Source organism: Mastigoproctus giganteus, chromosome 3 (genome assembly GCF_048544385.1).
Source record: "Mastigoproctus giganteus isolate SK-2022 chromosome 3, ASM4854438v1, whole genome shotgun sequence".
NCBI classification, from domain to species: Eukaryota; Metazoa; Arthropoda; class Arachnida; order Uropygi; family Thelyphonidae; genus Mastigoproctus; species Mastigoproctus giganteus.
In genome coordinates, this window is record NC_143577.1 from 233,813,072 (window position 1) to 233,839,908 (window position 26,837).

At 36.4% G+C, this 26,837-nt stretch overlaps 1 protein-coding gene across 1 annotated transcript in view; it reads right to left on the reverse strand.

The window, feature by feature from the left end:
* The window catches only part of LOC150088852 (uncharacterized), a 31,960-nt gene extending 16,449 nt beyond the window's left edge, over nt 1–15,511 (reverse strand). The window contains exons 1-3 of the mRNA XM_090369704.1: nt 15,403–15,511; nt 11,222–11,353; nt 3,909–4,046 (exon numbers count right to left, since the gene is read on the reverse strand). Of these exons, the coding sequence (XP_090225830.1) occupies nt 3,909–4,046; nt 11,222–11,353; nt 15,403–15,408 (276 nt within the window). The 5' untranslated portion in view covers nt 15,409–15,511. The remainder of the gene's footprint in view (nt 1–3,908; nt 4,047–11,221; nt 11,354–15,402) is intronic.
* Nucleotides 15,512–26,837: the final 11,326 nt, after the last annotated feature.

Here is a 26,837-nt window from a genome sequence, read left to right on the forward strand (position 1 = left end):
AACCACTAGGTGGCAGTGATCACAGTGTACTGATGTGGGATTTACTTAAAGATATAATTACCATTAGAGGTAAAGGAAAGGGTTTTTGCTTCCGTAAAGGTGAGTACAGTGGTCTCGGACAGTTTTTAAATTCTGTACAGTGGGATCAACTGACGACGTTACCAACAGTAAATTCTAAGTGGGAAGCATTCAAGGAATTAATCGTGGAAGCTACTAAAAGTTTCATAGCTATTAAGAAATATTGTTCAAGGTTTAAGCCTAAATGGTTATCAAATGAACTAATGAGACTCGTGACAAGGAAGAAAAATGCATGGGATGCATATAAATTATCAAGCGACTCAGAAGCCTATGGCAGATATAAGGTAGTCTGTAATCAGGTCACAAAGGAGGTTAGGCAGACGAAGGCAGATTACGAGAAATCTTTGGCAAAGGATGCTAAGAAAGATAAGAAAAACAGCAAGGATTTCTTTACTTATATAAACTCTAAAAAGAAGGGGATGAATCTAATTGGTCCACTTGATATCAATGGTTCGACTGTAGATGATCCTGCTCAGATAGCAAACAAACTGAATGAGTACTTTGCATCTACATTCACACATGAGGAGTTATTAAGGTTTGAAAATGGCAGAAGGTTATCAAATTGTAGCAGGGTGCTTAATGATTTTGTAATAACTGAGAGCAAAGTGGAGGAGAAATTGTTTAAGTTAAACATAAGAAAGGCACCTACGGTGGATGGGATCTATCCAGTTATATTAAAAGAGGCAGCAAAGCAACTAAGCAAACCCTTAGCCATAATTATGAAAGCATCCTTGGACTCGGGGGAGGTCCCCACGGACTGGAGATGTGCAAATGTATCCCCAATTCACAAAGGGAGGATCAAAGGATGACACGAGTAATTACAGACCAGTGTTAGTTTAACTTCTGTTCCGGGTAAAATAATGGAGTCACTGGTTAAAGATACATTGCAGGATCATCTAGACAAGACTTCAGCAATAATTCAGACACAGCATGGATTTGTTAAGGGAAAGTCTTGTCTGACAAATTTGATAGGATATTATGATGTGGTTACAAAGGAACTGGATGCAAAAAATAATTTTGATATCATATATTTGGATTTCAGGAAAGCTTTTGACACGGTTGCGCATGGAAGACTACTGTACAAATTGGAGCAGAATGGTATTAAGGGTAAGTTGCTACAATGGATAAAAGGATGGTTCAGTGGGAGAAGACAGAGGGTGGTAATCAATGGGTGCTGCTCTTTGTGGACTAATGTTATTAGTGGAGTCCCACAGGGTTCGGTGTTGGGTCCACTGTTGTTTTGTATAATTATCAGTGATATTGATGAAGGTATATCAGGCTTAATGTCGAAGTTTGCAGATGATACAAAGGTTGGCAGGGTTGTTAATGACAGTAATGGTAGTGTGCTACTGTAACAGGATCTAGAAAATTTGGGCAGATGGGCTAAGAAGTGGCAACTGAAGTTTAACCTTGACAAATGCAAAGTACTGCATATGGGTAGAAATAACCCCAGAGAAACATACCAACTGTGTGGTACTACACATAAGGTGGCAGAAAATGAAAAAGACCTGGGGGTAATTATGCAGTCAGATATGAAGTTTTCTGAGCAATGCAGACAGGCTGCCAGGGTAGGTCATGGGGTTTTGTCAATGATATATAGGAATTTTGCTAGCAGGGAAAAGGAGGTGATTATTCCTCTGTATAAGGCAATGGTCAGGCCACGGCTTGAGTATTGCGTACAGGTCTGGAGGCCTCATTTTAGGAAGGATGTAGATTTGCTTGAGGGTGTACAGAGAAGGGCAACAAGATTGGTGAGGGGAATGAAGGGATCCTCTTACCAAGAGAGGCTGGCTTAAGTTCTGCAAATTGCAGTGGCTGGAGAGAAGGCACCTGTGCGATGATCTGATTGAGGTGTATAAGGTCTTGAATGGGTTGAGCATGCTGAATTCTGATGGGATCCTTCCACTTGTTCAGATTACGAACCTAAGGAGACATAAATTCAAATTAAGAAAAGACAGATGTAGAACAGATGTGCGGAAATTTGCCTTTAGCCAGCAGGTGGTTAATTGCTGGAACAAACTTCTATCTGTTGTTGTGGAAGTTGACAGGTTAAATAAATTTAAGGAGGAACTAGACAGGCATTTGGATGGAATGGTGTGATTTTTTTTTTTTTATTTTGGCTGATGCTGCATAAGCTCATACACTTGCTTTCTTGCATCACATGCCACTACTACTGCTACTACTATATGTTCCTTAATAATATGTTTAAAGAGCAGCAGACCAGTGGGTATTGAGTTCATCAGAAGGGGTCTGTTGTTTGATTGTTTGTAGGCTTTACAGTGCAAGGCAGAAGGGGGTCCAAAGGAATATAGACTTGTAGGCTATGCAGTATAGAATTATTAGTATATTTAAATAGTTGAAGCTCCAGAGTCAGTTCCAGGAGGATTGGACTAACTGAAGTTGGTGGCATCTTTCAAACAATTTCTTGGCAAAGATTTGGAAGTTTCACTGCCTTCCAAAATTTGGAAAAAAATTTTGGAAAGCAATGAAACTGTTTGTTTGAAAGTTTCATGGCATGATATTTACATAGTTTCTTCACATGAATACAGTTAGAGTTTGGTGTGAAAATTTGATAAAATGTATCCATGATGTAAAGTGACTCAAAACAGTTTGACTTCACATATTATTATTATTATGCCATATGGCGCAAGGAAGCCTGAGGCTTACGCTGCACCAGCCAAAATAAAAAAAATTCCCGAGTTACCCTGACAGCGAGAGCGAGAGTAGAAAGGAATCACCAAGAAAGAGAAGAATGATGATATCCAACTCAGGACCCTGGGTGTGCCAAGCCCATACTCACCAGATGTGAGCCCCTATGGTTATATAATTTTAATAAAAGTTACCTATCTGCAACCTGGGCTGCCTGTTGTTTTTTGCCTTGCTTTGTGGAATCACAATGAAAAATTTCATTAATATATATTCTGTGATATTCACTCTTCCAGAAATAAATCAAAGGACAAATTTTTCACAAGATTTTTCTTAATTTTTTTCTTAATTAGGCAAATGCCTCTTAATGGCATTTGCCTAATTCAAAACTTAAAACTTATCATTTCCAGCATTTGAACTTAATGTGATGTTAGTAAATGCTTGCTTATGCTATTCATAAAATTAGCATATTCAGTAAAACTGAAGGTGTCTTTATTTTAAGTTTAAAAATTAACAGCCCTGTGTCACAGAGAGAGAATATCTTCTTTAGTGCAAAAGTTTGTAGGAGGGGGGAGATATGGAGCAGGTACAAACATTACATATCAAACAGATTTGCAATACCCATTTATAGTCATAATGCCAGAGGTTATAAATGACTGCTCATTCAGATTCAAGGGATTCTTAGCACACAAAACAAAAGTAAATGCATTGAACTGGATATGCTTTTCTGGCTAGACAAAAAATAAAATATGAAAATTTCTATACACAGAGTATTTGAAATAAGTCTCCTTTCAAGAAAGAATAGACATATTAAATATTTTTAATGAAAATCAAGGTCCATATTTCAACAAAAATCTATTAAAAGTACATAAATAAGAGTAGTAAAGTTGCAATTTTTTTTAACAGTTGTCATAAAATATCCAAATAAATTCTGTTTTAGTAAATTCTCTTTTATGTCATTTAATTTCTTTTATCCTGAGTTCTACCAGTTTAACTTACTTTTGCTATCCCCCAAGGGTCACAAGAACCCACTTCCCACATTTACAAGAAATGAATTATGAGAACCACTAATATGTATAGCAACAGTAAACCAAAAATAAAAATAATCAACATTCTAGAAGCTGTTAATATCGCCTAAACTTTGATTCATTCTTATTTTTATCACAAATCATTGGCTAACTTACCTGTCTAGCAGGACAAACTGCATCCAAACAAGAATTAATATTGGGCACTTGACAATCGCACTTTTCAACACAACTGTAACAACAGTGGCAATTAAAGTTACAGTTCTTTGAGCAATATTCACCACAAAAACCTTGCATCTAAATACAGAGAAAATAAATTTCTTATTCAACAATCTAATGTTTAATGTTAAAAAGTTGCATAAAACTTATATTCTAATGAACATCACACATCAAATAAATTAACTCTTCCAACAATGTCATGATATTGCATTTTCAAATTCAGTTCTTTGCAATTCACACCCTACTGGCATAATACTGCAATATCTCTTAACTCATTAAAAATACTAATGAACAAGTATAGGGTGATTAAAATTTGTGCAAGACAAAATTTAGAATTACTGATATTTGAGTTTTGGCAAATTTTGAATCATCCTGTAGTATTTATCAGCCTAAGTCACATACAATAAAAATTCTGGATGAAAAAAAGTAAAAAATAAAACATTTTATAATCTCAATGTAACTGTAGAACAAAAAAATAATTTGTAATTGCAGTGAAAGATCTCAAAAGACCAATAAATTGTCAATTGTTGAATTTTATGAAAAGTATATTCCTAAAGGACCTAAAATTGTATGCACATTTATCAAATGGCATCAGTTCTCATTAGCACATATACTAGCCAGCAGCTTGTTCAAAAAAAAATGAAAGAGGTAAAAGAATGAAGGATCCTAAGGGTGAATTCATTTGAAGTTCAAACTTGAAGACAGATTTTGCACTCTGAATGAAAGACAGAGACAAATTTTACATTACTGCCCCTTTCACAACCTTTAAGTTGTTTTTTTATATATAATTGCATGCACAGAGCCCAAATGAAGTAATACAATAATTAATACGCTTATAATTAATAAGCAATTTTCCTACTCCTTATAGAGAAACAGAACATCCCATTCCAGATATTTCCTATCCTACATGATTATTAAATATTTAGCATCTTCTACCAACCTGATTTCACAGAAAACAGCAGTTCAGTATAAAAGCAATCCTCAAACTTATGACAAGTTACATTCCTAGTGACACTAGTATAAATATCAAAACATTATCTATTCCCCTGAAATATACCAGAAGTGTAATGTTTGTTGTTTATTCTTAGTTATTCTATCATAAATATATTCAGAAAAAGGAAAATACCATGAAACAAGGATTACAAAAGTACCCAAATCTCAACACTCATTCTATTAAATCATCTGTTGAAGATCTGGTGAATTTTTTGTATTTTAATGTCTTTATTTTCTTATGAAACTGATTTATAAATATTGAATTATCCTTCCATACATAAGAAACTTTAGGATCTTTTATTTTAAATATTATACTTTTTTCTTATGTCACCGATATTATTAGATTCGCAAAAAGATTTTAGGTGTAATATCTAATTGACTTTAAAAAAATAATTCATAAAAGCTGGCTCGTATTTATTTTATAATTTTGTGTTGTGAGGGAATAAATGGATGATAAGCACAGAATTGCAAATATAAGTGCCTGGGGAAAGTAAATATTGAATTAAAAAATTTCTAAACTTACAGGGAAAATAATAAATTTGTTATTCAACAATCTATTCTAATGTTTAATATTAAAAAGTCACATTAAACTTATATTCTAAAAAGAGAAATGGGAGAGTTTGTGGCCCAAACTGATATCAAAAGCTATCATTTCAAATTAATTTAACGTTTGTAAATGAACTAATAGGTAATAAATGCTTGTTTTATAAATCATTTACAAATAATATTAATCTAAAATCTAGCTTATCTAGACAACAGTGCTATTATATGCTTTTTATAGAAACTACAACTGAAATTTTACAAGGCATTAATCTGTTATATTGTTTGGCTATTGCTGTGAATTGCCTGTGCTTCACTACAAATGAATATTACTACTTCTCAAAAAAGGATACAATGCTATTTAATAGTAATGTGGTGCCCTTTTCCACAGACCATTATTTCTGGCACCCCTTAAAAGATTACACAGTGTATGCATTTCACAGGATGAAAGATTAATGTATTAAACAGGAAAATGACATTTGCTGTAGCCTTTTTACAGACCATATAATACCATTTATAAAAAAACAGGCGTAAGCACTTCTTTGATAAGTTCACAATGTAGAGACCTCAAACTTCTTATGATCTTAAATAATAAATATGAATGATGCATCTGTGCAGATGTACCATTCATATTTATTATACTGTATTTTTCTTAAGAGAAATTCCATGTTCTCATAGGGTTATTTCATGTAAACAGTATGACCAACTGGTACAGATATGTATTTCTATTGTGAACGTAGTGCAACTTAGACAATTTTGGACAGTTGATGAAAAGGCTCCAATTCTTCTGGTTTATGTTCTCTTCTTAAGGCATCAAACAGTCCAATATCGTTAAAATAACAAAGTGAATCTTCCATGGCAAAATACAAAGAAAAGTCTTTTTGACATTTATGAAATTCAGATATATAGTCTTTGTGCAAATTAAAGTGAACAAAATGGGAATTTTGGTATATTGTCTTTTATCAACTTGTTAACAGCTATTCATAATTGTATTTTCATTTGTTTCTGTTCAGGATTGTTTGATGTAATTACAACTGTGTTTTAAGGAAGAAATTAATGATTTATGCAGAGAGCTATGCCTTTAAATAGAAATCCTGAGAAGGGTTTTAGTTCTAGTGTTCATAGGTCTTTTGTTCAGAAATGGATCTGACCCCTAGAAAACAGCCTAAGATTGTAACATTACATGAGCATACTTCCTTTACTCAGAAGGTGATAACCGAACAGCATAAAGTTAATTCAGGAGCTGTTAACAAAATAATCAAGCTGAAACATGCAACAGATTCAATTTAATCTCAAAGAAAAGGCCAACATGGATGGAAAAAAAAAAAACACCCAAAATTAGTGTTTATACAATCAGAAGAAACAAAACAGATTTTCGTATAACCAGGTCTGACTTATAAAAGGATTTGGCTTGAACCTGTGCGAAAATATATAATTCAACAGTCCATTGCAGCCTTTTAGAGGTTGGCTAGAGAGTTTATAAGCCAATCAAAAAAGCAACTTTTGACTCTAGCTATGAAGAAAAAAGAATGAACTGGGCTAACAGGCATAAAAGCTGGACTAAAGACTAGAGAGAAGCGTTTTTTTTTTTTTTCTGATGAAAGCCATTTTGAGGTGCAGGGAATGAGATTTGCACAGGTAAGGAGGCCAGGTGGAGAACGTGTTTCTGCTAAGTATATGCAATAGACCACTAAACACCCTATTAAAAAAACCCATGTGTACCCTATACACACAAAACATGTTTTTTTTTTTATGTGAAAACATCTTTGACAAAAATCAAAACTGTTTAAATTTTTAAAATCAAACAGCTAGAACCGTAGTTATGGATAATATAACATGCTCATGCCCGCTACTTACTCTCCCAAATCAACGATAGTAACTGACATCATTTGCATCATTTCCATCTCGCATTTTCATTACCAATCGGGTTTTACTTCGATTCGAAAAATTTAGTAGGTGACGCCAAAGATGTTTTGGGGTTGTTTTTCATATCAAGGTACTGGATCCCTAGCACCTATAGATGGGATGATGAATACTGACAAATACATACATACCAATTTTAGCAACAAAGTATTGTCAGAATTGAATAAGCTAGATGCAACTGGGAATGCCATTTTTCAGCAGGACCCTGCTATTTATCCAAAAACAATCAATTTTTTTGGAGGAAACAACAGAAAGTGCTTGAGAATTCCCATGACCTCAATCCCATTGAAAATCTGTGGACTATTTGTAAGGACAGGCTCAAAAAAAAAAAAAAAAAAAAAAGACCATACAATGAAAGAGATGATTTGATAAACACATGCATGGTTCAATGATCTAAAAATATATGAAACTTGCAAAAAACTGGTTAATTCCATGCCAAAATGAGTAAAGATAGTTATAAAAGCCAAAGGAAATCATATTAAAAAGCCTATTTCTTTGGATTTTTGTACTTGCCTATTTCTTTGGTTTTTTGAATTATGAAATAAATGTATTTTTTTTAAAAATATCTCTGTTCACATTAATTTACACACACAGATCTATAGTAGTTGTATCTCTGTTTTAGTAATTTCTTCAGCTTAGATCCCAAAAGCTCTACATGTGCCTTAGATAGATTTAAATCACATACAAGATCATTTAATTCACAATAAGGTTTAAGATGAGGTTTGTTTGGATCTGGGCAGTTGTATTCCAATTGAGACCTCACATGAAATGATTCCACTGGGTTATTTTGTTTGCCTCTTCTAGTGACTAGGTTTCTGAAGAAACAGGAACAGGCAGTTCATCACTGACAGGATGTTGAGATTTCTTTTTATTTTCCTCCAATATGAGTTATGCAAAAACAGCAGTTGTTGACATGACTGGCTGTCTCCCCCAACCACAGGAACAATAAATGGTGGCAATACCTTTTATTTTTTAACCAGTTTCTGAGACACAATTAGCGTAACATATAAAAAGAGCCAACTTGGTGTCATGATCACCTAATTTGCAACCACAATACAGTTCGTATGCTTTCTTTAATAGGGATATTATAGACCAGGGGTGGAAGTCGATCACAGCTTTAATTTCAATCGAACATGATGAATTTTAAGTATATATATATAAAAAATACATTAGTCAAAATCTAAATTTTATTATTATTATGTGCCCCACTGCATATGCTTATTACAAATCCGTTGAACCATGTGGCTACTCTTGTTGCTGCGCAGCCGCTAGGCTTGTCTAGTGAAAATTCACACAGCTACGTTTTGGAGAGCATAGTGTATATGCTGAATTCTTATTTAACTTACTTAATATTAATAACTGGATAGTACTTATGTCAATTTAGATTTTACATCTTTAGATTATACATATTTTAGATTTTACAGCAGATTTTACCAGTAAATTAAGTGATCTGAATTTAGAATTACAAAGGAAAAAATAAAAATGTGGGTGACATGATTAGTAGTATTCCTGCATATAAATATCAATTTTTGGCAATGGCTAAGGATCTCAAAGAAAAAAAAATTCGATCATTTTGCAAATATGCAAGATCATTTGCAAAAATATCCTGTTTTTGAATTTAATAGTGAGAAATATGTTTCGGAAATTGAGAAAGTTGTGAATGATTTTGAAACCAGATTCAGTGATTTTAAAACAACTGAAGATGTTCAATATATTTCTCATCCATTTAATGCCAACTTAAAATGAAAAAAATTGCAGAAAAAAAAAAAAAAAACCGCTGAGATTATCCGCATGGAGAAAATATTACTTGAAAATAAAATTATTACATTGCGAAACAATATCTTCCTAAAAGCCAGATCATCTGAAAAATAGTTTTGGAAATATGTTTGTAATAAAAGTACCCAAATGTAAAAAAATGCAGTGAACTTTTAAATTTCTGTTTTGGTTGCACATATCTATGTGAATCACCCTTTTCGTATTTGAAACAAACAAACAGACGAAGAATCACTCTACTCTTATGGACTTGCTTTTTTTTTTTTTTTTTGTTAGTGCATCGGCTTCTGTGGCCATAATGCACCTCCTAAGGTTTTTGTATTTTCTACTCTGATCCAAGCCCGAGGCAGGATTCGAATCATGACCTTTGGGTTGCCAGACAGGCACTTTACCCACCCGGCTAGCCCAGTCAGCTATGGACTTGCATGCAGAATATTCTTTACAGTTGGCCTTATCACAGTATATCCCCAATTTTGAAAGCTTGGCAGATGACATGAAGACACAAACTTTACATAAATTAAAAATTTAAATACGTATGAATTTAAAATAAAAATTCTGAACTGTAATTTTAAAATTTATAAACAACATTTTTCAATATGTGTTGATTAACTTTTTGTAACCATGTGCAATGAAATTCTTGAGATAGTAAATCGCAGCACATTTTGAAGAAAAAAAGTAGACTGCATCACAAATTAAGTTGGCCACCCCTGTTATAGACTCTGTGATATTTGGGTGATCACTGCACGCATGCACACGCACGCACACACACAAGCTATTTGATGAATTAATACACTAATATGATATAAAAGTGCATTCAACTAAAATTAATATCGAAAACTATAAAAAGAACAAGAATTTACTAATATGTAATATTAACTTGCACACAACTCCAAATGATTGATCTGTGTGGGAGGTTCATAATATATCCATCTGAAATATAGAGAAAACGTGGGGGTAGAATAATTTAAAAATGGCTGGAAATGGACCACTGCAGTAAGATCTAGAAAATTCCTGACTCCACTGCTTCTCAACACAGAAGGAAAACCAAAATATAAGTACATGAAAACTAAAACATGAAATATCTCATGAGGATGCTAGTTGAAAACAAGCTGCAGAGTCAAATTCAGTGTTGAAAAATATGCTTTAATTCCATCATACTTCTGCTTAAGAAATTTCTTTATTATTCAGTGACATTTTTATTTATTTATTTTTATTACTTTTTACTTTTTGACGGAATTAAGACAGCTTTTCTAACTCTTTCTGGACAGGTAAATATGGAAATGGAAGTTTTAAAATAACTGGGTATACATCCTCATTTACTTGGCTTTTCTAAGACATTAATCCTATCATTCACCTCTGACTGAACATTACACCATCTCAAGATCTCACATCAACTCAACACCTAGCCTACATAATATATTCCCATCTTACTGCAGGAAACAGATGTAACTATTGACAACAAAATGTAAAATAGTAATGTCCGATTAATTATGTGCTACTGCATTAAATACTGCCATTTATACACATGCTCCCAAAGAACATTTCCACACAAGAAATTATATGCAAAATACCATAATCCCTGAAAAAATTTTCTATATTTGCTACTGGTTGTCACTATTTTGCAACATCGCAGCAGGTAGTCAAACATTGGAATAAGCTGCCTCTCAATCTGGTGGAACAGCAAATCTGACATTAAAAGTACATATGGATGATTACCTTATGGGAATGGGAATAGTATCAATATATTATTTTATTTGAATTTTTATTATTAATATTTTATTTATTTTTGGTTGAGACAGAAAAGTTTGCCTCCATGAAATCATGGCCATACTAATACTAAGAGAGTTGCACATACTATTACACAAATATTAAGAGTTTTTAAAATCTTTAACTAAAACCTTCCAATAGAATTCTTAAACATGAGAAAACTTTGGAAAATTTTATATAACCATATAGAAAAAAATCATTCCTGAATCATAAAATATCTTACGTCTTGTAAAAAAGTTATGCAAAATGAAACTTACCAAAAGAAATTTCCGTATAACCAAAGCAGCTACAATCAACATCAGGTATCCTCCCATGGCCAAGACCAATATTGCAGCTGATGGTAAAGGCAAGGTTTCTGTGGCATTGTCAGCAGGTTTTGGACTACTAAACTAAAAATAAAAAAATAAAAATAAATAAAAATTATAAATCAAAGAAAATAAACTTTACCATTTAATCACTAGCTAAAATCATTAACAAGTCAAAATGCTAAAGAAAGCAAAATTTCAAAAGCTGATAAGCTTATTTCAATTGAATAATGGACATTACAAGAAAATTACTTTAATAAAGTAATGGAATACTCTTTCCCTTTTTTTTTTTTTTTTTTTTGGGATAGTTAGTGGTCTTACTCTAATAACAGTGGGATCAAATCGACCTTAAAGCTTGAGAATTGCTTCTCCTTGCTGCCTTCTGCACAAATGACAGGATTACTAACAGGTTGGTCGATGGTATATTATAATATTAAGCTTTTTAACATGCAGAGAGGTACAAATATAATATGAAGTTGCAGTGATATAACTGTTGTCTCTGTGTGACTCAGTATAACAAATATATCTATTGTTAAGAAAGATCTTAACACATCTTTTTAATTGATCTAATAAATCTATTTTGATTATTGTGTACCTATGGTACTAGCTGTGAGTTTTTTTTTTTTTTTTTGTTATTATTTATTGTCTATAGTGCAGATTTGTATTAGCATTAGCAGAGGCATATGATGCAAGAAAGCAAGATTATATTGCATCAGCCAAAAAAAAAACCTAATCTCGCCCATCCATTCTCTACAAATGTTGTCTAGTTCTGCCTTAAACTTATTTAAGTTTTCGACCTCCACTACGATAGATGGAAATTTGTTCCAACTATCAACCACCCACTGGCTAATGGCAAATTTCCACACATCTATTCTATAATTCCTTTCCTCAATTTCAATTTATGTCCCCTAAGGTTCATAATCTGAGCAAGGGGAAGAATCCCATCAGCACTGAGCTTGCTCACTATGCTCAAACCATTCAATGCCTTATACACCTGAATTAGATCACCTTGAAGGTGCCTAGTCTCCAGACGGTGTGATTTGCAGAACTTAAGTCTTTCTTGGTAACAGACCCTTTGTTCCACTCACCAATTTCATTGCCCTTCTCTGTACTCACTCAAGCAACTCTACATCCTTCCTAAAATGAGACCTCCAGACCTGTATGCAGTACTCAAGGTGTGGCCTGACCATTGCCTTATACAAGGAGACAATCACCTCCTTAACCCTGCTAGCAAAATTTCTGTATATCATTGACAAGACACCATGAGTTACTCTTGCAGCCTGTTTGCACTGCTCAAAAAACTTGATATCTGACTGCACAATTACTCCCAGGTCCTTTTCATTCTCTACTACCCTGAGTGTAGTACCACACAGTTGGTACGTTTCTCTGGGGTTACTTCTACCCATATACAGAACTTTACATTTGTCAATGTTAAACTTCAGTTGCCACCTCTGAGCCCATCTGCTCAACTTTTCTAGATCCTGTTGCAGTAGTATACTATCATTAATGTCATTAACAACCCTGCCAACCTTCATATATCGTCTGCAAACTTAGACATTAATCCTAATATACGTTCATCAATATCATTGATAAATACAGAAAAACAACACTGGGGAACTACACAAAGAGCAGTGTCCATTGATTACCACTCTCTGTCTTCTCCCACTCAACCATCCTTTTATCCATTGTAGCAACTTGCCCTTAATGCCACACTGCTCCAATTTGTACAGTAGTCTTTCATGTGTAACTGTATCAAAAGCTTTCCTAAAATCGAAATATATGATATCAAAATTATTTTTTGCATCCAGTTCCTTTGTGACCACATCACAGTATCCAATCAAATTTGTCAGAAAAGACTTTCCCCTTAACAAATCCAGCTGTGTCTGAACCATAACTGCCATCTTGTCTAGATGATCCTGCAGTGCTTCTTTAACCATTGCCTCCATTATTTTCTCTTGAACAGAAGTTAAACTAACAGGTCTGTAATTCTCGTGTCACTCTTTGATCCTCCTTTGTAAATTGGGACACATTTGCACATCTCCAGTCCATGGGGATTCCCCTGAGTCCAAGGAAGCTTTCTTAATTATGGTTAAGGGTTTGCTTACTTTTTTTGCTGCCATATATGTTTATATATGGATATGTTTATATACAAGAAAATGGATATGTCTTAAATTCACAACTCACAGACCCACTTACCAACTGAAAAATGAACTAGTCTCGATTTTGCCATTACATATCTTAAAAACTATAAAATATCGATATAAATACACCATAGTGAACTCACAATGAAAAACTACATAAGTAGTGTAAGGGTTTGATTGTATTGTATATTGTGACTACCTTCACAACGAGTTACCATGTATTGCACTACCTCTAATAAGTAACGCTTCACTAACAGAGAAGACTTACTTATTCTCAGTGGGTGCCACCACCTAGACAGCACCATTTCAAGGCTTGTTGGCCTATCATCAGTGGATGGGCAGGTATCCTAGTGTTGCAATCATGCCAACCCAGTTGAAGTTATTTCCACAATATGAGAGATGCCAAAAGGTGCAAGATAATACTTAAATAAAATATAAATGCTGAAGGCATAATATATTATGAGTGTAAAATACACTATAAAATATCAGTGTAAATACACTATAGTGAACTCATGATGAAAACCTACATAAGTAGTGTAAGGGCATCGATTTGATTGTATCTCACTTTGTGACTATCTTCACGACAATCAAATCAACTTTCCATTTATCATAATTGACTTGTAGCATCGGCTGGGTGTAATTATTTAGGTTAAAACAGAGAAAGGTCAGACCATAAATGTACCAGTGTACTATCTGTAAATTGGAAGAGTTCTGTTCTACCAATAATAGCTTTGAACTACTTGTCAAAAATGGATTTTATTTTGATCATTCATTTGATCAATGGATTTTTTTGATTTGATCGGTTATCTAAATTCATCCAAAGAATTTATGAATGCATGTAGTTTAACAATCATTGAATGTTTTGTAAGCCACCTCCCTCCATCTCTCTCGCTTTATCATTAAAAAGCTAAAAAAATTAACAAAAACAAACTTAACAATGCCTACTATTAGTTTCAATGCACTATTTGCTATGGTAACAAAAAATTAAAATGGAAATAAGTTTAAAGGGAGAATAAAGGAATGGAAATATAGCAATAATTAAAAAAACAATACTAGTTATACTACAGAAAAAAAATACTATAAATTACAAGAATTCTAAAGAGGAGGAATTAAAAATAAATAATACACTAAACTACAGAAGCTATCACTTCTACATTCGCATCTCTGTTGTTTTGCATATTATAATGATTGCTATACTACAGAAATTATTATAATAAATGATGATAGTCGGAGGGAAAAAATGTATTACTGAGGAATGATACAAACATATCAAAAATTCCATACGGCTAACAAGAAAACCGAAGGTGAACTTGCCTATCCACATATGTTCAATTCATACAATACAACTAATTGATAGACTTTCAAAAACACATTAGAAACTAATTAAACATTAGGGTTTCAATAATGGTTTCAATTTATTCATCAAATGTTTGTAAATATCTGCATCACACTGGGTCAAGCAATATGAGTACAAGAACAACTATATGCCTAGTCTGGCATTTGAATGTCTTAATACGCCCCCCGCACACGCACGCACACAAACACACACAAATCATATAAATTCCTGAAGGTCACTAACATGACCTTGAATTTTCATGATCGCGGCCAATTTGTTCAAGGACTCTAATAACAAATTGTCAAATTGGGAAAAAAGTGTCAACTTCTTGACATCACAAACATCAATCCAAATTCTTTACAAAATAAGAGAGCCAAAAGCGATAACAGTACTACCTCTGTATTACTGTATTTTGTAATATTTCATAATTTTTAAAAAACGTAAGGTCGTGGCTGTCAACCCAGATGCCAATCCTTACCAAATTTTCGAAAATTTTGCATCTCAGATTTTACATTTCTTTTCATTTCATTGCAAAAACAAAAATATGCAGTCTATCTTTTCAAATTTTCCCACTGATAAAAATTTCACATACCAACAGTTGACAACCACGAGTTGAAAATATTCAAAGCAATAAACATGTACACCCTAATTCGTACTTCCATTCCATTTGTAATGAATTTCGAAGAAAACCACTTCTATCATACTAAACATCTGATTCAAAAAATAAAACTACACAACATAAACATGTCACACGCGGGTACCACGTCACCCCCTTACAACGGACGCAAGAAGGAATTTCTGAAAGGAGGAAAAAGAGCGCCTTCACCTTTCAAATTAAATAAACAAAATCTGATTTTGTTTATTTAACTTTCTATCTATCTGATATTTTGAAATCTAGTAGTACACAATATATATTAATTTTTCTATATAAAATGATACTTTTGCACTAAACTATATATTAATTTTTCTTAATTTTGTGTTCATCGGAGAAGTAAAAGTCTCCCTCCCCCCCCTCGGTGTACTAACTGGGTAGAAATATTCATTTTGTCCTCCGCTCCCCATACAGGTCAGTGAGCCACATTTTAGGAAAGATATGGATCTGTTGCAACGGGTGCAAAGAAGCGTAACGAGATTAATGAAAACAAAATACCAAGAAAGGATTCAGTTCTGGAGACTACGTACCTCCGAGAAGATCTGATTGAGGTGTTTAAGGATTTGAACGGATTGAATAGGTCAATGCCGATGGCATTCATCCTCTTTCTCAGAGTGAGGGGGAAAGAATTCAAGTTGCGGAAGAATCGTTGCTGGATAGACATGCAGAAATTTGCCTTCAGCCAGCGGGGGTACGTGACCGTTGGAACAAACTTCTGGTGTTGTCGAAGTGAATAATATGGAAGAACTGCACTAACTATTGGAGGGAATGGGCAGGTGATATGGGAGTTTTTTTTTTTTTTTTTCTGATGCTGTATAAGCTTTCTTTCTTGCATCATTTACCACTACAAGTTCTAATACTATGCCAAAAATCATAAATCATGCCTACGGAGCAGACCAATGATTGGAGACCACAGGAATCAAAAGGATTTGAGTCCATTTTTCATACAACACGAAGTATACATAAATTTATGTATACACGAAGTATACATTAATTTACCAGGAAAAGGAAATGAAACTATTCTAGCAGGCATTAGCCTTTTAGGTTGCAAAGAATATCACTATAAGGTGTCCCAACCGTAGTATTCATTATTTCATAAGCAGAATATGAATATGAGATCCACAAAGTACAAAACCCCTTCCAGGGCAGTGCAAAACGGATGGAGAAGTTACTGATAAAAAAAAAAACAGATTCTCAACATAAAAGGGCTTCAAAAGTTTGTTAAAACGTTATATAGCATAGTTTTAACGAAGGTGGAGGACCTCATAAGCACCTACACACCTGAGCCCAGCATACCACTGCACAGTCCTGTTCCCTTTCTCAGAAACATCGAAATTTTTTCTTAAGCTTCTTAGATCATATATTAATTTCTAGTGAATGCGCAATGGAATGCCCTCGTCGGTAACGCAGTTGGTATAATTAGCGTACTTCGAACGCTGTATGGTACTTACACTTACGATGGTAGAAAATTAAAAGACCTGGGAGTAATTGGGTAGTCAGATATGAAGTTTTTTGAGAAATGCAGACAGGCTGCCAGAGCAGGTCATGGGGTTTTGTTAATGATACACAGGAATTTTGCTAGCAGGGAAAAGGAGGTGATTGTCCCTCTGTATAAGGCAATGGTCAGGCACGCCTTGAATACTGCGTGCAAGTCTGGGGGCCTCATTTCAGGAAGGATGTAGATTTGCTTGAGCGTGTACAGAGAAGGGCAACAACATTGGTGAGGGGAAGGAAGGGATCCTCTTACCAAGAGAGGCTTAAGTTCTGTAAATTGCAGCGACTGGAGGCTAGGCACCTGCGAGGTGATCTGATTGAGGTGTATAACGCCTTGAATGGGTTGAGCACACTGAATTCTGATGGAATTCTTCCACTTGTTCAGATTACAAACCTAAGAGGGCATAAATTCAAATCGAGGAAAGACAGGTGTAGAATAGATGTGCGGAAATTTGCCTTTAGCCAGCGGGTGGTTAATTGTTGGAACAAACTTCCATCTGTCGGTGTGGAAGTTGATATGTTAAATAAATTTTAGGAGGAACTGGACAAACATTTAGAGGGAATGGTTGTGTCAATTTTTTTTTTTTTTTTTTTTTTTGGCTGATGCTACATAAGCTCATACGCTTGCTTTCTTGCATCAGATGCCACGATTACTATTACTATTACCGCGTGGAAAAAATCTCAGTTCGAGTCCGTCGATGATGCAAGGAATTTTATTATTATTATTATTATTTTCATAATGCAGCTGATTTAGTCAGTCTCAAGCGCTGGTAGAATGGCTTATTCTGCCAGAAACTCTAGTTTTTTATCCAGAAAACAGCAAATCGACCAAACAACACACGAAACTTATAGACATATTACATTATTACATACGGCCCAATATGGCCCAAGTTGCTGATGCACCTAAAACTCTACAACAACCAATGTAGTAGAACAGGACTTATAGATTTCCTTACTTCCTGATATATGCATGAAAATCAGAAGCCATATGACCATCTGAGGTATCCCTATGAGCTAACCGATGGAAGATTTTTTTTGTAAAGTAGACCTACTGCATCATTCTCTGAAGAAAAGACATTGAATATGCGACCTAATGCCTATAAACATTGTTTTATAGTAATCTTTAAAGTATTCTGTACTCTTTTAATGCCTCTGTCTAATTGAGTTAGGGAATAATTCAGGAAACTGGGACGTTAAGAAATATACACTTAATGGATCAAGGCATTGATCAAGGCATTGTTGGGCTAAAACAATGTTCCTGGGAATTATTAAGCTTTTATCAAATGTAAGTAAAAAATCCACATTATTTTGATTATAAGGGGCCATTGTCCTAGCTTGGACTAAAAGGACTAAAATTAAGCACTATCTAGCTGACCTAACAAGTTGAACATAATGAGAGAACTTTTCCAACAATTTGCCTGGATGGTCCAACAGCTTTGAAATTAGCAGATTGTTCAAGAAAACAGAAGTTAAAGGATTAAATGAGGAAGAAGAAAAGCTGGTTCTGTAAGTTTGAAATTCGACAGTAAAAGGATGCTGATTGCTTTGGAAGAGAGAAAGAGGGGAAATTACAGAACATCTATGAGACAGACAGAGGAGAGAATTTTTAAGAGACGGGTCATTAATTAACCTAACTGCCCTCTTTTCAATTGAATCTACATGCCTGAGAAAGGTTATGAGGCAACGTCCCAGATGTGGGAACAATATTCCATGGTAGCGCGGATTTGAGATTTGTACACAGTGAGCAGCTGTTTAGAAGAAAAGTAACGCCGAGAGTAAAAGGAAAGACCAAGTTTTTTAGACGCAGAAGTAATATTTGTGATGTGCATATGCCAAGAGAGATTAGAAGTCAGGAAAATGGTAGGTCATTAATATGACCTACCATTGTCCTTTTGTTGCTTAGATGTATATCCTGACAATGGTAGGTCATATTAATAACCTACCATTGTATGGATATACACCTAAGCAACAAAAGGATGTAAAACTCTTAATCTAACTAACAGCAGTGGTTATTCATTTATTAAGAATCTGCAGATAAAAAAAACTAGGTGGCCAGGTTTTTTTTTTTTTGTTTTAATTTTTATCGTATGATGTGAGCAATACACGAAAGAACCAGTTTTTTCCTGCTTCCTTTGTGTATCGTGCCCGTGAGGTCCAACCGGAGACTACGGCACCATCGTAATATCCAAGCCCAAGGCGGGATTCGAACCCGCAACCTTTGGGCTGCCAGGCAGGCACTTTACCTACCCGGCTAGCCCGGTCGGCTAGGTGGCTGTGATCACATGGTATTGCTTTTCGATTTACATAAACAATTAACTACCATCAAGGGTAAATGGAGGGGTTTTTGCTTTCGTAAAGGTGGCTACAGTGGTCTCAGACAATTTTTAAATTCTATACTGTGGGACCAACTGATGATGTTACCATTAGCAAATTTTCAATGGGAAGCGTTCAAGGAATTAATCATAGAAGCTGAGACAGGTTATGGGACATAATGAGGCTTTTCATACCAACTAACAAATACTTTTCAAGATATATGACTAAATGGATGTCAGATGAACTGGTGAAACTCGTGGGATTGCAAACAAATTATCGGGCGATACAGAAGCCTATAGTAGATATAAACTAGACTGCGATCAAGTCACAAAGGAGGTCAGGCAAGCGAAGGGAGATTATGAGAAATTTGCATCTGCAGATAAAAAAAACTAGGTGGCCGTGATCACAGGGTATTGCTTTTCGATTTACTTAAACAATTAACTACCATCAAGGGTAAATTAAGGGGTTTTTGCTTTCGTAAAGGTGACTACAGTTTCCTTTACGTGAGGAGTTCTTTAGGGAAGGGGTGCAAGAAGTTTATCATTCCCTAACGGGGAGCTAAATAATTTGGAAATAACTGAGGAGAAACTAAAAGAGAAATTGTTGAAGTTAAACACAAGAAAGGCACTTGGGGTGAATGGCATCTATCCAGTTATATTAAGGGATGTAGTGAAGGAAGTAAGCAAACACTTAACCTTAATTATGAAAGCATCTTTGGACTCAGGGGAGGTCCTCACAGACTGGCGAAGTGCAAATGTATCTCCAATTCATAAAGGGGAATCAAAAGGTGACATGGTAATTACAAATCTGTCGGCTTAACGACTGATGCTCTATAAGCTTGTATTAATAATACCGAACTTAGGTCAGTTTGCTCTAAATTGAACGTTAATAAAACTTCAGAAATTGATAAGCTTGAGAATAGCTGTACTATTAAAATTGTAGCTATGTTTCCTGATCTTATATTAAATATGTTTAATATATGTTTTATTTCTGGGACTGTACCTGGGGTCTGGAAGATGGCTTTACTAAAATTAATAAGGAAACCTGGCAAACCAGTTACTGATCCAAGAGGCTACCGGCCTATTTCATTGTTACCAAATCTTGGAAAAGTATTGGAAAGATTGATATTAATCAGATTGGAGGCTTTATTTTTGGCCAGGAATTTATATTTTCCACATCGATTTGGTTTTAAAAGAAAAAGCTCGACAGAGGATGCAGTACACGATCTTGTTAATTATAGTATAAACTCTAATTGCAAATATGTCTTGGCCCTCTTCATTGATTTTGAGGGGGCCTTTGACACTGTTTGGCATGAGAGTGTGTTGGCCTCCTTGAGGACACTACAATGCCCGGATTTATTATATAGAATGATTAGAGATTATTTAAATGGGAGGAGAATTATTGTTAAGGCACCACATTCTAAATTTGAACGAGATATTAACAGGGGTTGTCCACATGGATCAGTGTTAGGTCGTCTTCTGGAATATGGTACTTAATATGTGGCTGCATGATGATACACTTGATTGTCATAAAACCCCGTATGCGGATGATTTAGTGTTGTGCGTGCAAGGAAAATCAAGGAGGGATATCGAGGGTAAAATTAAGATGATTGTGGATAGTCTCGCCAATTGGGCTACAGATAATAAACTTAATATATCTTCTAGTAAGATGGTTATGATGTTGACTAAAGAGAAACTTGATTACAATAGGCCTGCTCGTGTACTTATTAATAATAAGCAGATACATTTGGTCTCTAAGGTCAAGCACCTTGGTGTAATTATAGATGATAATATGTCGTTTGTGGCACATCTTGAATATCTGAGTGGCAAGGTTAAAAAATTTACTGCTTCTATTGTAAGGATTACTAGAAAGGACTGGAGACTCAGTAAAAGGGTCCTTGGGTTATATTATAAGGTTATATTCTTACCTATAGTATCATACGCTGCTTCTGTCTGGTTTAAGAGAAGTAATGTAATTAAATTTAGGAATAACATTAACTCAATTCAGAGATCCACGTTGCTAACAATATTAAGAGTATGTAAAAACCGTCTCTACGCATTCAATCCAGGTAATTGCTGGCACCTTTCCGCTAGATCTCTATATAGCGTTTAAGGCATTCAGCTTTTTCTTGAGAAAAGGGATTCAGATTTCATTTTTGGGTATTACTAATGACGTTTTGGTCATTAGTTAAATGAAATAACTTTTCCGCTAGATCTCTATATAGCGTTTAAGGCATTCAGCTTTTTCTTGAGAAAAGGGATTCAGATTTCATTTTTGGGTATTACTAATGACGTTTTGGTCATTAGTTAAATGAAATATGGCAGAACCGTTGGAGCACAAGTAATACTGGATATGTTACCAAGCTGTTTATTCCAAAAGTAAGTTTTAATACGGGTAAGAAGACTAAGTGGTTTTACCCAACTATGGAAGTGTCTTATTTGCTAACGGGACATGGCTCATTAAAATCTAAGCTATGTGATCTAGATCTGGAAACAGATCCCTTGTGCTCCTGTAGGTTCAACAAGACTTGGGATCATGTTTTGTATGATTGCCCAATTTACGAAGAATTTAGAAGTAAATTAAGAGCCAGTTTGCCAGCGTTGAATAGAGGAACTGAAACAGAATGGTTGATTGATGAAAAACGTTTTAAACTATTACAGGAATTTTGTAGGAGCGTATTCCTTAAAAGGAAGCACCTCTCTATTTTGATTAGTGTAGATTAGGTTTTTAGTACGACTGCATGACTGTAACTTTTTTTTTTTTGTTTTGTTTTGCTGGCGTCAGTTAAATATTACTGATGAGGGATTGCGCTTTGGGAGTATTCTTCCTTTGACGAGCCTGTAAAGGGGAATCTTTTTTTTATTTTTTTCTTTTGCTTTGTTTGCTGGTATCAGTAGAATTTACTGAAGCGGGATTAATCCCTGTGGGCTGGTTAAAGAGAGGTGGGGGTTTGGGGGGGATAAATTTTTATGTATTATTATTATTTTATTTTATTTTTTTTTTTTTTTTGCTCCTAGGTTTGGGCAGCCTAGAAAGCGGGAGACGCTGGCACCCATCAGACTTGCACAACTGCTGGTGGGTGCGGGATTTTTGTGTTACTTAAACAGACAGTATAAGTAGACCCACGTGCGGGGACAGATACCGGGATGTGGTTGCCTGTGTGTTGCCTACTTCCTGGTGGATAAGTGGTCTCCTACTGTTTTATATATATATATACATTTTTTTTTTTTTTTTTGATGTTCCACTTGGATACATGAATATAGGTGGAGATGGACATCAGTCTGGGCGCCACCAGAGACAGTTATACATAAACTGAAACTGAACTGAACTGAACTGTATAAGCTTGTATATCTAAAACTATTTGAAAGAGGATTAGAACCTGACCCCTACTGTTCGTTAGGGGGAGGCTGAATCTTGGAGACATGTCATGCTTGAATGCGGACTGTATACCTCAGTGCCTGAGGGCACTGCCCTAAAGCAGGTGTTGACCCTCAGAACACAGTTCGAGGATTTAATGAAGGAATCCTGTAACAGCATCAGCACCGTCCTCCGTGGAGACATTGTGATCCTTTGAAGCAAATTAGAAACAATCCTACTAAATACTCACCTAGAGCCCGAAAAGAATGCCGCCAAGCTTGAAGCATTCCTTGAAGGTAAGGGCAACCAAATGCCATAGCACGCCCTTACCTATGCAGACCAGCTGAGGACCGATAAACAGCCCACTGCGACAACCAGACAAGTCCCAAAGAAGAAACTACCAACTAAGCAACCACACATAGCGGTACTTCGCCCACTTGACACAATTCTTCACCAGTCTAGTGAAGGGGTTAAATCCCAAGTTATGACCAATTTGCGAGAAGAATTTAAAACAACCAGAATTAAGACAATATGTAAGACAAGAAATATAGGTGTGGTTATTAACACGGAGTCCAAGGAGGAGGCTGGGAGAATCAAACAAAATTCTATGATCCCCACGCTCAGCCTAGCAGCTGAATCCCCTAAAACCAGAGGACCCTCCATAATAATCTTCGACCTGGACAGGGATATCACTGCAGAACAACTCACCAAAATTCTCAACTAAGTCCAAAAGTGGAAACTTACAACTGGGTTGTTGAAGTGGCACCAAGTGCATCGCAGTTTCTTAATATGCAGTCAAGAATTTACATCAACTGGGGCAGCTACCGCTTTCGTGAGCACGTGACTGTACCCAAGTGCTTTAAATGTTGCAGATTTGGACACACATTCCACACCTGTGGCCAGGCTGTCTCCATGTGTGGCCACTGCTCAGAGAAAGGGTACGATTATAACACCTGCCCAAACAAAGCTCATCAGCCTGTCTGTGTGAACTGCAAAAGCCTGAAGATGGACAGTGGCCACTCAATCCGGGACAACGAGTGCCCAGTTTACAGAGGAGCAATTGCAACCCTGCCTTGATAACGACAACTACGAAATCCAGAACCTGGAAACTCCCTTTAACTTGGAAGAGCTACACGCTGCAGCAGCACTCATTAAAAACAAAAAATGCCCAGGGAATAGAGCTTCTGGAGCCGGAGATAATAAAAAAGACCATTGAATTCTGCGGGGAGATGATTGTTGATCTATTCAACCGCTGCCTACTAGCTGGAATTTTTTCCAATGACTTGAAAGTTGCAAACTTAAAACAAATTCTAAAGAATCCCAACAAGCCCGCTGACCTAGCACAATTCTACAGGCCAATCGCTTTACTTCCTGTTATAAGTAAGCACTTTGAAAGACTTCTATACCAAAAAATCCTCCAGCACTATGAGAATGCTAACCTTACAGTTATAAACCAATTTGGATTTAAACCTGGACTTTCTACTGTGGACACCCTTCGTAACCTGCTCACATCGTTTGCCAACTGTGACAAAAAGTATTTTTTGCTGATTTCTGTCGATTTCGCCGGGGCGTTCGATACCCTCTGGTGGCCGAGCAACCTCGGAAGGTTGCGCAGAGCCACCTTACCAAGGAACCTGTGTGAAACTATAAAAACATACCTCTCAAACAGGAAAATAGTGGTTAACGCACCATACCAGAGTGTTTCTAGAACAGTACTCCGGTGCTGTCCACAGGGCTCGGTGTTGGGTCCTCTGCTCTGGAACATTGTCATGGATGGTTTACTCAACAAGGACCTGGGGGAGGTAAATGCCCATGCTTATGCCGATGATCTCGTCTTCACTACTGTGGCTGCTGACAGCAGAGCCCGCCTCGAGGCCCTACGTACTCTCCAAGAATGGGTCTCAGACAACAATCTCCATCTATCCCTAACTAAAACCAGTTCTCTCCGTCTCAAAGGCAAGCTGGATATCAGAAGACCCCCGCTGATCAGAATCAATGGAACAACTACTGTATCAAGTTTTCAACAGAATTAAAGTACCTGGGAGTAATCCTCGACACAACATGCTCATTCCAACCTCATCTGAAATACCTGAGAAAAAAGGTACGAAATTATGCGGCCGTGGTTGCTGAGGTCTCACGTCGTGACTGGGGACTCAACTGGAAAACCTTATCTTTATTCTTCAAAACTGCTTTCACACCGATAATAACATATGCTTCCAGAATCTGGTAAACCAAAGCTACCACTGCCACCAACAGAAGGACGCCATCCAACGCTCCATACTGCTCGTCACCTACCGTGCCTGTCCCACAGTGAGCACTCACGTCTTTCAGCTCCTGGCTGGTGCCTTACCCTCGACCTTGAGGTCATTACAACTGGTCTACTGTACCAGCTTTCTAAGGGAAACCCACAAACCTTTCTCAACTTTAAATTAATCCAGCAAATGGCAAGACAGCTGAAAAATATCGCCTCCGTGCCCATCTGCAGCAGTAATGGCAAACCAGGTATAGTGTATAGTGTGTTTAGGGTCTAACGGCACCAGGGTTTCCCCCATCTCCGCGTAGTATACATTGTGGTGTGATACAGAACACTGTAGAGGCCAGAGGTTTTAAAGTGTATGGATATTGTGATGTGTAATGTTTTGTGCCGTTGTTCATCTGGTCTTTTAGCCGTTGAGTCTCAAATGAGACCCACCGTTGCCCACACTATATCTCGTGGAGGCAGACCAGGTACACCAGTATTTTAGAGATTTACTATTCACTCTGGCAGGTCCTGCCACCTAATTTCCTGAGATTTCAGTGGCAAGGACCTATAAAAAAAAAAAAAAAAAAAAAAAAACGTGTTGGGGAGAAACACTAGAAATTAGGTCAGGCCGAAAGAGATATAAGTTATGTGGGGTAGAGTTATTTTATTTTTTTTTTTTTTAGTGTGCGGCTTGTGTAGTTTTGACAAGGGTCAAACGCTAGTCGCAAGATAGCTAGAGAAGGAAGGGAGACTGAAGACTGGGGGGAGAAAGACAGAAATATGGGGTCAATAGTGAAGATAACCCCAAAAGTCGGTGGGGCAGGCCCATGCCTCACCAGGTGAAGATAGGGGATGGCAGGGGGGTACAGAGTAACAATCACCCTTCCAAGGGAAGGGATGGAAATTGAGCCGAGTGAGGGTACCCGGTTCAGATCGCCTAATGATGTTTCGGCAGCAAACTGCACAATGTTTTTGTCAGGTCTTTGTATGCCATTCCTGTGACATGTTGTCCCGTCCGTGTGAGTGGTCAAGTCCAGATAATGACTCCAGTTTAAGTCAGTGGTCAGATCCATGTTAAGTTAATGATTAGTTGTTCTTCAGATTGTAGCTGTTAGGTTTTTGTTTGGTTGACATATCTAAGGATCATTATTCTGTATGACAAGTGGTTGGTTTGTAGGAAAATTCCTGCTAAGGTTGTGGGTATGTTCTTCTTCTAGCAAAAATATCTAGTAACAAACTGCGTTTAGGCTTTATAATTGTCCTCGCTCTCCAGGAGATATTGTTCTTGGTTTATTGGCAAGAAACGTATTCTGGTTATTAAGAGGCAGCGGAGGTCTTCTTATAGTTGGCAGTGGTGCATGAGGTGCTCCCACGTCTCTGGCTGTCCACACTGGCAGAGAGGGGTAAACCAGGTGGTTAAACTCGACCAAGGGAGAGATCACCAGAAAATTCCTACCAGATGTCAATAGAACCTTCCTCAGACCCCCACCATGGTTCTCGCCAGGCCTATACACAACGTTTTTACTTACTGGTCACGGTTCTATAAAGGCTAAACTCGCCGCTCTCGGCATTACAGAGGACCCTACATGTACCTGCGGGGGACTTGAGAGCTGGCATCAGCTTGTCTACGATTGCCAGCTATATGAGGATCTTTGTTGTATCTTCATTAAAGATCAGATATATTCCAAAGGATCAAGAATCTCACTTCTTAGACACCCAGGATGAATACAGTGCCTTCTCTTGCTTTGCAAAGGATCTCTTCACAAGACGAAGAAACCTCCTGGCACAACAAAGGTAGACTTGAACAAGATGATCCACAATAGTGAAAGATATATCCACCGAACCAAAATGCCCATTAGTAAAACAGAACATTTAATTACAGAACTGTAAGAAGGACAATTCTTGATCCCCTGCAGACAAAACTGCTGAAATAGACAACCACTAATTTGGACTTTACCAACTGGAATCACAACATCAAAGGCCTCTTGGCAACCTACACCAGTGTTCCCTTGCACGGTGCCTTCTTTACCACT